At 38.3% G+C, this 13,499-nt stretch overlaps 1 protein-coding gene across 1 annotated transcript in view; it reads left to right on the forward strand.

The window, feature by feature from the left end:
* The first annotated feature begins 9,322 nt into the window (after window positions 1–9,322).
* The window catches only part of CPED1 (cadherin like and PC-esterase domain containing 1), a 270,984-nt gene continuing 266,807 nt past the window's right edge, over window positions 9,323–13,499 (forward strand). The window contains exon 1 of the mRNA XM_047097404.1: window positions 9,323–9,571. Within this exon, the coding sequence (XP_046953360.1) occupies window positions 9,323–9,571 (249 nt within the window). The remainder of the gene's footprint in view (window positions 9,572–13,499) is intronic.

Consider the following 13,499-nt stretch of genomic DNA (forward strand, 5'->3'; position numbering starts at 1 on the left):
AAGGGCAAAGGGTGTTAAAGTGATACATTTTTATACCAAATGTGTTTATTTTTTTGTGCAAGTAATCCTTAAAATTGGAATTGTATTAGGTGTTAAAATAAAGTTTTTAAAAAATTACTTGTATTTATACTTTACACACTCAATAAGGAAAATTTCTTAATTCCAATTAACTTCCAGTTTTCCTAATCTAAAAAGGACAGAGGCCCAGGACACAGAATGCTATGTAATCTGTGATTTCTTAAACAATGCTTGGAATTCGGGACGTAAAAATAAGGGAAAGACATTTTTAATGTAAATTTGAAATGCAAATGTATTTTTCTAGAACATCTCTCTGGCTTTTCCTTCAGTCTAAGGGACATGAAAACAGTCTAATTATAGTAGATAAAATAGAAATAATGGTTATAGATGTTTTGACTTTAGGCAGTGTGGCCAATTTAAATAAAGAGACCTCCTGGATTGGAACTTAAAATTCAGTTCTATTTCGGATACTACCACATATTGGTATGACAGTTCATTCAAATTTTGAATCACTCTGGGCCTTATTAAACCAGGGTGATGCTGGCTGCAGGATGTCTGTAAAGCACTCCTAAGGTTTTATTCTATAGGTGCTATTTAAATTATAAATTTTGCATAGTGGAGGTTTTATTTCAGGTATAATATCAAGTCTGGTTGGTAGAAAAATCCTTAAAACTTTAAAAGTACTTATTACATCATACTTCTTTTATGTTGAAACTTATGGGTCCATTAGATTTCTGCTTTAATCAAAACCACTTATGAGCCTCTTAGAACTTTTTCAGAAGTCTATAAAATCTATGCAATGCTACCCAAAGGGTATGGATTAGATAGGGGATTTCAAAGGTCTCTTTTAGCTTCACGAATCCTCAACTCTGAGCAACTCTGAGCTGTTGCAGAGTGATTTTATAGCTGGAAAGCCCCTAAAACAAAGTAGGTTCATTTGTGGGTATTCATGATTTCACGATATCATAAGTATCATGATTTCGTAACACTCAGTATTTTCATGGAGATATTATAAACCTTTAAGAAATAATATATTAACGTAGCATTCAGTTAGCTTATTAGCATGTTGCCTGGAGATGCTCTGTGGTATTGTTCAATCTCCTAATTCTATATAATGACTTTTCCAAGTTACTCATTTTCCAGGAATTGGTCAAAGGAAAAAGCCTTATGTACAGCCTTATTTTAAGAGAAAGTTCCTTGTCGGAGTCAAGAACATCCCCCATTTCCAGCTGCTGCAACCCCTTTCAGTGTGTGAATTCCACTAGTTACCAAATCATTTAGAAAACATTTTGACAAAACTTAACCTCAAACATTGAATATTTTATGAAGCATCTATAAAGAAGCAAATGAAAATTTTGTTCGGTTATTTAGCAATTGGTGGAACCAGTTAGTATCTAAGATATTTTATATATGTATATGAATAAATGGGCCAAACGTGGAACTACCTCCTCCAAAAAAAAAAAAAAAAAAAATGTGGCCAACTATTAATATACTTTGAGACGCTTAGGCCAAGGGGTGTGATAAGCATTTTTGCTATTACAAAATACACATTCAGACTCTTTGTTGTACAAAACTCATGTAATAATTGGTGACACAAAGAATCCAAATGTGGGTTCACATTTTATAGGTGGTGAAAATTGAGGCCTTACTGCTATGAAGTGTACATTAAAATGTTCATGGTGACACATTTGAAGCAATAAACGGCTTAATTAAATGCCTAAATGAAGCTGAGTGTTTGATAAACATACATACCATCATTCTTTCAAGGGCAGTTCATGTTTTTTTTTTCTTTGCTCTTTTCTACTTTAAAGCAAATTCCACATATTTCAGATTTTTAACCGTATTTGGTTTGCGCAGTGTTACAGCCCTTTGTCCTTAGATCTCAGAAATGGGCTTCTTGATCTAATTAATTATACTAATGTTAGAAAAACAAATGTCTAATACACGTGGGTTGTGAGAGGTGAGATACTCTGTGTAGACATTGCAGTGTTTTCCTTCAACTCACATTTTTAAAAGAAATCTTTAACAGATGGGTTTAAGAGGAAACGAATAGCCTCAAAAACGTTTATTTTTATAATTTTACAAACACCGAGCACTTAGATATTGAGAACACACAGATGAAGGTATCCGGGTGTGGGTGTGGGAAGGACAAGCGTGTTAACACGGAACTGCTGCACTTTGATGGGTGCTGCGATGGATGCACAAAGCATTGTGGGAAACCGGGGGACTTAAACACAGGAGGTTTCATTTGAACTGACTCCTAAAGACAGATGACGTAAGGGAAGGTTTTCATGGCAAAAGGAACCGTTCAAGGGCCACTACACTCCCGAAACTTAAAAATAGTCTGGGCAGAGTGGACGTCGGGAAGGGAGGTGGAGGGTCAGAGAATAAAGCCAGAAAACTGAGCAACAGTTGAAACGAGCATTTTACACAATGTCCTAGAATTGTTTGTTTAATGAGGGTAGTGGTGGCATTTACATATTGTTGTCTAAATACATTCTTATTTTAGCAATTTAATGAAATTATAGCACTTTTCTTATTTTAATGTAGGGATGACACAAGTAGCCTATAACTTGGAAATTGCTAAAAAAAAAAAAAATTCTAAAGAATCTTTTTTCCTAGTTTTTGAAACTACAAATTAGAATTGCTAGTGAAGATTTTTGTTTTCCTCAGATGATAAAATCTACATTACTCAAGACTGTAATTTCCAACCCAGGATCTTAATATTCATGATTTGAATCTGTTCCAGAGAAATAAAGTTTAAAGTGACTTAAAGATGAACTGACTTCAGAATTGTTTTCTTTTTTGATTTCAGCTTGATATAAAAAAAGAGGTATACCCCTTCTTGGCCCTTTCCATTTTAAAGTAGTAAGTATATATACTTTACAAGTCAGTATTTAATTAATAAATTATTAGGCATATTAAAATGTTTATTTGGAAAAAAAATTAATTTCTTAATAAATTCTTCAGAGCCACATGATTCAGTTTTTGGTTAATCCAGAACCACCTTTTACTTTCTTTGTTTCTGGCAAAGGAGAATATTATAATCCTTCACTTTTCCGCTGCTTATTAAGAACTCAGAAGCCAATGTGGGAAATGAGGTCCGGAATGTATTATGCTTATGTGTGTGTTGCTTATTCCCAGCCTCCATTTCTACTTACCTGTGTTAATAAGAATAGTGTTCCTTAGGAAAGTTATAACTGCTAGTCTTTAATGGTGAAGTACTTTGAAACATTCACAAGTGTAACATCAGTGGTAGGGAACAACAGTGGTCATATTTGAATTCTTCTTGCGTTGTTAAATCTAATCCAGTAGAGGGACCCTTCATGCTAATACATTAAAACAAGAACAGTTGTAATAGGTACTAAGTTACTTTACAAAGCTGCTCAGGTTACATGTAGTATAAGAGGCCAGCCAGAAATATTTCTGAATAATCCTGAACATAAATATGAGTTCATTCAAATTTTACTAATATTATAACTAATGTTATGACTAGTCAATAGGAAGTTTTAGTATAACTGATTTTACCAATATTATGACTAATTAGTAGAAAGTTTTAGTCTGACCTCCCCAGTCGTTCTCATTAGAACTTTTCAAAATTTATGTTCATATATCCTTGCAGCACCTTTTATATTTATCTTTAGTATGAGAAGTGACTATTTTTTTGAATGGGTTTCACAAGTGTGCCAAAAGATGTCTTCACTTCACCAGTGCTTATCATTTATAAATGTTTGAGAGAATCCAGTTATCTGTTGAAAACAAAAAAATAAGCTTATATATTAGTGATCATATGGTTTACATATAGGAGTAATCTTTTGAATTTATGTGGTATACATGTGACCCAAGAACCATGCTCTATCAAAGAATGTGTCCTTACCCACTCAGAGTAGCTAAATGATTGCCATTCTTCACTGGAGTGATAAAATAAAACCTACCTCGTGTCCATCCCCTATCACACATCAGTTTTTTAGGTAGTAAGTTTGATGCTCTAAAAATTTCAAAATACCTTTTATTTTCTGAAAATAAGAATGAATGATAAAATTGTAATTACATTTTAAAAAAGAAACAAACTATGTCACTATCTTGAGACAATTTTTTGAATGTATTATGGTTTCCAGGTAATATTATATTGCAGGTTTACAGAGAATACAGATGAGATTTCTAACTGAGTTAAAGAACATAATTTGATACTGTGTTACAAGAAACAAAAGCTAAAATTGTTGTTTTATAGAATGATAGATAAAAACTTAGGAATACTGGCTGCATGCCACGGTGTAAATTTGTGCCCTAAAGAAAGTAAAACGAATAGTGTAATTCATTGGATTAAATGTTTGCCAGTCTACCTGTGTGCTCACTGATTGAAATGATCCTCTCTTCCTTCCTACCTCTCCCCCTCCCTCCCTTCCTATCATGCGTTCTTTCTTTTTTCTTTTTTCTAGACTGTGTGCATAAATATGTATATGTGTGTGTGTGTGCACATATATCTACATACATGAACATATGGTCTTTTAGAGGATGCAAATCTTCAAAACAAATTAGAGAGGCTTAAAAGAAATTATATGGGCAAAGTTGCATTTATTTGGGGAAGTGGTATAATTACACATTTAGGAAGTGGTTAAAATCCCAGTGTCATTGCCACAAGCTGCTCAGGTATACACTATTCTGACTTAAGTAACGATCAGGCAGCCACATGTAAAAATTACGCTATAACTATTTGATTAAGCTTCCGTTTTCCAACCTCAGCTACTACTGACATTTTGCACCCTATGTTGCTTTGTTGTAGAGGGCTGCTCTGTGCATTGTGGGATGTTTAGCAGCATCACTGGCATCCACACACTCGACGTCAGTAGCATCCCCTTGCGCCCATAAGTTGTGACAACTAAAAATGTCTTTAGACATTGGCACATGTCTCCTGGGGAGCAAAATTTCCCCTGCTGGGCTGCATGTTACCAAGACGTGAAATATTTCCTATGGGAAAAATGGAAATCATATGGAAAATATTTAAATCAATGATGTATAGACCTCCACAAATAGGAATTTTTAAATCACTTGCCAGAAGACAGTAGTAGATGCTGCAAGGATATGGTGGTGAGTAAAATAGTTTCTGTTACAAAGCAGTTCATACTGTAAAAAGATACAAGTATACTAGTCCCTAAAATACAGTACAGAATATTTAAAATAGTTTGTTACAAAGCAGTTTATACTGCAAAAGGATAAAATTACACTAATCACTAAAATACAGCACAGACTATGACAAAAGTAATTTTGGTTCTGGTGCAAGCAAGTCCAAAGTGCTTATATAGGAGGAAAGTTGTGAAAAAGAAGTAAAGCAACTAGTTGAGAACTATGGAGAGTTGGAGAACATATGTCCCATTTTAAAAAGGCAGCACCAAGCGTTATTATATGGAATCTCTAGGTGATTTGCATGCTCAGAAATGCTGGTCTAGCGGACAATTTAAAATGAAAAGCGTTGGGGTGCCTGGGTGGGTCAGTCGGTTAAGCGTCCGATTTGACTGGCTCAGGTCATGATTTCATAGTTCAGGAGATCAAGCCCTGTATCAGGCTCTGTGCTGACAGCACGGAGCCTGCTTGGGATTGTTTCTCTCTCTCTCTCTCTCTCTCTCTCTGCTCCTGCCCCACTTGCCCTCTCTCTCTCAAAATAAATAAACTTAAAAAAATAAATAAATAAAATGTAAATGAAGCTTTTAGTTTGGAGGATTTGGTCTGTCTGGACTGTTGATTCATCTAGAACTTGAGTCTAGTTTGAACAATAAAATAATTTTTAAAATACCTTCTTCAAACGGTTAATAAATTCACCACCTCCCTTCACCCCTGCTCATTACCAAAAACCCAAAACGAAACGTATGTATGACGGAGGAGTATATTTTGTGTTAGAGAGGTGTGAGGCAGAAGATTGTTCTGTTCTGCCCACCCCTGAAATTCTAGAATTCTAAAAGGACTGTTGCCCCCTTGTCCCAGGTTGATGCTGCTTAGATACAGGCCCTTGAAGACTGAAATAATTTGGCGGAAGGGATACTTTATGAAATTATATGCACAAAAGCATTCAGTCTGAAACACTGCCAGAACCCGCAGGCACGCAGTCAGACAGCGTGTCACCCGCCTACTCTGCTCACCGAAGCAGCTTACTCTGTCTTCATTGTTCCTGTTCTGACGCCCTCAGACTCCAGCACAGGCTCCTACTTAGCCTTCCATCAAAACTGGGGCATGAACACCGGCTGCTTGTTGTCTCCACCTACTGCTCACGCCCAGCCCACTCTTGATCTCATTCTCCCAAAGCAGCATCTGCCACCAACCTCCATCTCACAGAATAAAGGAAAAAGAACATACTAAGTGCTCATATTTGCTTTTGGGGCTTCTGTGTTCCAAGGGGTCTGTTATTTGATAATTTATCTGTTCGCATGCCTGACTCTGCTCCAGACTGAGCTCGGCCTCAGCGTCCAAAACATAACAGACGTGCATTCAGCCTGCGTTCTTTCAACATGGGTACACAGAATGCTTCGGTGCTTTCCGTACATTGTGTCATCTGTCATACACTTCAAAAGGGGCATTAGTACTCCCATTTCACAAATCACTTGTTTAGAGACAGTTAAGAGGCAGCAGCATGATACTATCCAGACGGGGTTACCTCTAATATCCGATGTCGTCTATGGACCCCCTCAGTCTGTTTGGTGGTTACTCCTGCTGTATCTTCTTTTCCACCTTGTCCTTCCACCTTTCCACCCTATCCTTTTTCTCACTTCTGCAGATGGATTTTTTTTTTTTTTTTTTTTTTTTTTTGCCATCTTCTCCTGCTTCTCAGACTCAGTGGTTCAAACAGGGAACTGGGGTCTTTCAAGCCACCGATATCACTTCTAGAACATTAATTTTCCATTTTCTTTCTGATTCTTGTTATTTAAAGTCTAGCTATAAAATTATCTGTGCTGTTGTCTTTCACTTTTCCCAGCCCAAAGGCACTATGATTTTAGCATCTCGATTTATGCTTTCTCTTGTACTCAACAATTTAATGATGCATAAAAATGACCCTCCAGACTCCTCAAACTCAGTTTTTCCGACTTTTTGTCTTGCTAGAAATGTATATCCCCTTCCTTTTCTCCTAGGAAAGAACTTTATCTCATTTGATCTCATCAACACAGGAACACTTGCAATGTAAAGATCTCATAATTCCTAGTATCTCTCAAATCACATTGAATCCACTAAAACTATACCTTCCAACATGATTGTTTAGCCGTTTCTCTTAAAATATTCTTGGCTTCTAAAAGTCAAGTGCCACTTCATGTTTCTCTACTTCTTCATTTGTCATGGGATTAAGAACTCTAAATCATTGGGTTAAATCTAGCTTAGTGTGAATACTGAATTCTATAACGCTTTAATTTGTTTCATAAAGTTTTTAAAGCAGTTTCTTCTCAGCGAGGAACCATGGATGCCCCTTTCTCTGGGTCTATAATAGCAGGGCACCCCTAGGGGGCGCTCCGCCTCACAAAATATAAGTGACTGGAGCTTGACAGACAGAAGGGATCATTTCAAAGGTGTGGCCTCACAGAAGAACCTCAGCCCATAAGAAAGAGTTTGGGTTAGAAACAAGTTACAAAACCTACTTAGGTTCAGAGCCTTTGAAGAATGACTTGAGCTAGCCCTGCGTATCCAGGGCTAGAGCCGGAAGGGCTGAGCAACAAGCACTGGACAGATTGCGTTTCTCCTTGGCTTCCCTTCAGCTGACTCAGCAAAAGTAGTTGGTGTTTGCAGAACTGCCCTACTAGGAGCGTCCTTGTGGCGGTGTGTATAGTATTATATTGAGTTGAATTTGGACAAAGCCTGCTGTGTATCCCTTTCCGCAGGGCAAAATTACCCGCTACTATCCACTTATTATAGGGGCAAAATTATCAGGCAATTAGCCTTTGAGAGACTTAGTCATTAGTCCAGGAAAGGAGCAATAACAAGCGATAGGAGTTAGGTACCAAAGCAGAAAGATGACTTCCAAGTTTTTCTGGTGCATTCACAGAGGCTTTCCAGTTCTGAGGTCCAGATGTTACTCTGGACCCTCCTAGCCCCCATAAGAGTGACCACCATTCCCTCGAGTGAAGATCCTAACAATTCATGCACGGAGGTCGCTTTTCACCTCACCCTCACCCTTGGTCGTCAGTCGACGAAGGGCTATTTGTTTTTCCAATTCTGTATTAAGGAAAAGAGATGACACGGGGTCAAACACCAAATGAGCATTTAAAATTCTGCAGGCTGCGGGTAGGCAGCCACATTTCCAGGGCAGCGGGAGACGCGGGTCCCCAAGGGGGGAAGCCCACTGTCTCCGCCGCGGGGCTGACGGCGCGCCACGGCAGCCCCGGGACCCCGCGCCGCCGGCCGTAGCCCCGCCCCGCCCCGCCGTACTGTGCGGCCGCGGGCCCCGGGGCCCAGCTCCCGGCCCGAAGCGCAGCGCGCGTGCGGGGGGCGCTGTGCCTGCGGGCGTGCGTCCGCGTGTGGGAGATGAATTGGAGTCACACGACTGGGTGTTTCCTTCCGAGTGGTTTTGATTAGCAATCCATTAGGGGAACGTGGAAACTTTTTTTTTTTTTTTTTTTTGTGGCTGAAAGGATGAAAACTGAGTAAGTACACAGAACTTTGAACTTCAAGCGGAATGAAACAAATACAAGCAAAACCCTAGCAGTAACCGTGTCCATTCAAACCGTGCATTCCCTTTTTATGTGAAAAGCCGTGAATGCTTACAGGAAAGTGGCAATTTAAAACGGAATGAAGGGAAGCAGTGAAGAACCATGAAAGGCTGGAAGCAGGACTGGTCTAAAAGCGGAGGAGAATGAGGAACTGCTCGGGCAAGCTGGCCTGCATCCCGCGGTGCAACAGGCGCTTTTGGTTTTAACCTATTGAGCTCTTCAGCGCTGTTTCCAGACTCCAGATTTACTTTGGTATTGTTTTCTCTTTTCCTGTAAAGTCTTTGCTGAGAGTTTAAGGATGTGAAAATAAGGCATCACCGGAAGCAAAAGTTTGGCAGCCTGGGGATACGCTCAGGTTATTAGTTACCACTATTATTATTTTGATGTCTTTTTTTAACCCAGGCCAGCCACTTTTCACTGTCATCCATGGAAGGGATCTTATTAACCGCCTCAGACTTTGGGGACGTATGATTCTTTGGCATGATCCTTCGGAAAGTTCTTAAGCGGGGATGGAGCAAGCTTGATTTAAAGACTGATTTGTATTTTTTCATGCTGACCAAAAAGAGCTGCTATGACTTTTCCGGCAACGTGGACGGGGGCCAAGTGAAGCTGAGCTGGTCATGGTCTGTCGTCCAGTGTTCCCTTGTCGTCGGCGATTTTGCCCCCGGCCCTTCTTGGTGGGCTTGGTGGTGGCAATCTGTCTCTTCTACCAGACCCTGACACTCCGAGGGACGAGGAAGCTCACAGCCGCTGACCCTGGGGCTGCCCCAAACGCACCCACCAAAACCCAAGCAAGCAGATGTAAGAAAGGACTCTCCCTGGACAAACAGTGCTTCCTTCTCCCCACTAATGCGCAGGAAATCGGAAAGGTAAGGTGGTCATAAGCTTAACCTTGACATTTTCTGCAAAGATAGCAGTCTGCCTCTCTCTGTCCTTTCCGTAAAACTAAAATTAACTTCTAAGAGGTCTGAAAGGGATCCAGAGTATAGACGCCCAGAGAGTGACCTTATGACAGTTAGCTTCAACTTCTGTTTACTTCCAGAAAGTCCTGGCCATTATTTTGTCTCCTAGAATTGTACTTCATTTCAGCTGAATGAAATAGACAATTTGGAGGACGTTGGCGTGGTGTAAATTCGTTCTAAAATATTAGGATTCTAAGAGATCTGAAGATTTACAGTTCAGAGACATACAGATTCATAACATTTGGTCAACATTGAGTGTTTCCTCAAGGTAGTCAGTATGAGTGACCAGACCATACCAGACTCAAAGATATTCCAGAATTCCATTTTATACTTGATTGAATCGATTTTTCCTTGGTGAATGCATTTCTAAAGCAACATATTTATTTCTGAACCATTTAAAAGAATAGTATAATACCTTTCCTCAAAAGAACTGATGCCCTGAATTTCATTGTTTACAGAATTTGGGAAATATTGATTATTCTACACTTACACTATTTTAATTAACTTTACTAATTTTGTTAAGTGTTGGAATGAACACAAAACACACACACACAAAACCCCACGGGATTTCTATTTTAATATACCACTCTGTTTATGCCTGTGAGTGAAATGATGACCTTTAATATAATCCAACCTAAAAAAGAAAAAAATGGAAAAAAACACACACAAAAATCCATAGTGGCAAAGCTACTGATTTCTGTGCTACAGCAAGAGGTATAGCAAGATAATTTAGGAATCTTTAAGTGCTTTCTTATACCTGCAGTAGATTTAGGTAGAGCCTATGACTGTGGTTATTGTTGGGAGCAGAATTTCCTGTTGAATATACGCTGCTCCTGCCATTATTGCTAATAACTCCAACAGTGCTACCATCTTGTTTCAAAAACTCCCTTATGTATTTCTTCTCAGACTTTTCAAACCCTGTGAGGCAGGTAAGGGAGTTGTGACGGTCATCATTTCTCAGTTACGATGACGGACATTCAAAGATGTTTAGGCAGGGGCGCCTGGGTGGCGCAGTCGGTTAAGCGTCCGACTTCAGCCAGGTCACGATCTCGCGGTCCGTGAGTTCGAGCCCCGCGTCAGGCTCTGGGCTGATGGCTCAGAGCCTGGAGCCTGTTTCCGATTCTGTGTCTCCCTCTCTCTCTGCCCCTCCCCCGTTCATGCTCTGTCTCTCTCTGTCCCAAAAATAAATAAAACGTTGAAAAAAAAATTTTTTTTAAATCTTAAAAAAAAAAAAAAAAGATGTTTAGGCAGGCCACAGGGCTAGCATGTGACATGGTATCTCCACCTGGTTCCTGCCACAGGACTGGTGCTTAAATCGAAGTAAGTTCAAAGCTCTAATAACAATTCATGAAAAAACAACTGTGAGAACTCAATGAAATACAAAATAATATTAGACTACAACAAAAAAAAAATTTTAACGCTTAAGTGAGTGACTTAGCTTATCAGTCAAGAAACATCTTGACCAAGAAATATGGTATCACTAGAAACACTTCTGGATGGAACTTCAACTGGCAAGTGTGAATCAATTATTAAAGGTTCTGAAGTCAGGGAAGAATGTGTATGTTTTCTTCATATTTTTTTTTTTTTTTGCATTTTTTGAATACATTGAATTTCTAATGGGTGTAACCTGTGACTTGGAAAGTCACTTCTTGGGTTTTTTTCCAATGTTAACACATATAGTTTCTTTAAAAATAATTGAGATGGTTTTGCTCTTTAAGTACATACAAGTTTTGCTAAGAATTGTGGACGAAACGGTTTTCATTCATTAACCCACAGCCCTTCTTACTCCCTGCTTGACTTTACGTGACTCCTGCCTTTGCCTGTAACATGGGTATATGTTAACTGTTATTTGTAGACTGGCACAGAGAATTCCGTTTCAGCTTTGGTTCTCCTGCTACTTACAAACCATCTGAAACTTATTGGCTGGTCGCATAAAGCATTCACTCTAGAATTTTCTTGACATACACAAAAATGCCAATCACATGATTTTTTCCACAAATGGTTCACAATCTTAAATATTTTAACCATAAGCAGGATTCTTAATTCACAATTATAGTTCAGAAGCCTGGTGGATATGATAACTGAATTTCCAAACATTTGCCATGTATCTCTATTTTTAACTTGTGTCAGCCTTTGGTTTAGATCCAGTTTTTATTAGAGATAGAAAGGAAACTAGAAGAATCATGTGGAAGTTAGTTAAAACCAGATATAACTTAGTTCTTCTTGTGATAGGTGTTCCAAAACAAGAATCAAATAATAATGAAGTTTTGAAGATTAAACATTCTTGAAGATAAAGTGAAGAAACAAATGTCTTTGGGGTCAATATATAGATCATTCTCAAAAAGAGCTACCTTATGAAGTTCATTAAAAAACTGATGGCATGCTTACACCGATTTTCCTCAAGACCTAAAACACAGCTTTTGGGCATTTTATAGAAGAAGCATTGTTTCTATCTAGAAATTTGGGGTTTTGTTATTACTTTTATTTACAAGCCAAAATGTTCACTTTTCTAGGGCTTTCCCTTACTGGTATCCATCCATTTTAAAGAGATTTTAAAAGTTACTTAAAATAGCTGATTGTGATCTAAGGTTCATGGGTTCCAGGAAGTATTTGGATTTTTAAGATGACCACCAAAGGCAGGCATTGCACACAAGATATTGTGCATATGCATATGCACAACAGTCTGGGAAAAATCATGGTCCTTCAGATATTCAAACCTAAAGAAATATTAAGAAGCAAATAGACAAAGTGCTTAAAAAGCAATGCATTTAAACTTTATTTGCCCTTCCAGGAAGTGTAAGTTGGGTTTGGAATTATAAATCTGAAAAAGGAAAACAAAATCTGAATGAAAGGATCCATGCAAGGACATTTGAAAAAGCTACTGTGAATGCTGTAGTGTCTATATGGGATAAACATTCAGAAACTAAAATACACTCACAGTGTATTTCTCGAATCACAGTTTTCATAGTTTCTCGAATCGAATAAGCAGTAACTATTTCCCAGTCTTTTGGTTGCAGTTCTTTCTAAGAGAAGACCTTTTGTACCTGTCAGCCAAGCCATAGAGGGTTCTGCGGTAGCAAATATTTAAAGATGGGTGACAGACTGTGCCCTTTACACCTTTACAACTGGGACCTGGTTCACTGTCTAAAACTGTTTTCAATACAGATTGAGATCATAGTCTAGTATATGCCAACTTTCCGTAGTGAGGGAGTACTCTCCCTCTTCTGGCCAAATTTTAATTCTTTTTTTCCATCTGAACTTTCCAAAAGGACCTTGCTAAGCAGCTGTACTTCTGTCATTTCTTCTGGGTTTCCTCCCAACATTAGTTTGAATTTGGGCTGATAATCTGCTATGTTTTAAAACTGTTTCAATTTAATGTCTAAACCAAAGACAACTTCATTTGTCTTCACTGAAGTAGATCACTCAGTAGATTTATTTATTTTTTTGGAATCTAACCCTTTAATATTTCACAACATAAGAAACACATTAAATTATAAGCAGACACAATGAAAAAAAATATGCTCAGTATAGATCATTAGTGTGTGCTCCTTTAATGGAAACTTTACTATTTGGAGAATATGTTTATACTCACCGTAGCCATGTGTTACTGATTATCTCCTGTTGGTGTTCCAGATGGAGAATTTCTAGTTCTTTGTTGCCTGACTAGTCATTCTCCATTTCTTTTGGATTCTCCATTCTCCTTCAGTGACTGCTCTCTACAACTACTCTTCCCAGGATCCAACCATAATCCAATGCAAATAATTGAATGTTTTCAAACAAATATACTTTGTGTAATTTATTTGTGTCTCTAATAATACATTATTTTTAACATTGG

Source organism: Lynx rufus, unplaced genomic scaffold (assembly GCF_022079265.1).
Source record: "Lynx rufus isolate CCGP_SWC_20201006 ecotype Redwood Valley unplaced genomic scaffold, mLynRuf1.p SCAF_4, whole genome shotgun sequence".
NCBI lineage: Eukaryota > Metazoa > Chordata > Mammalia > Carnivora > Felidae > Lynx > Lynx rufus.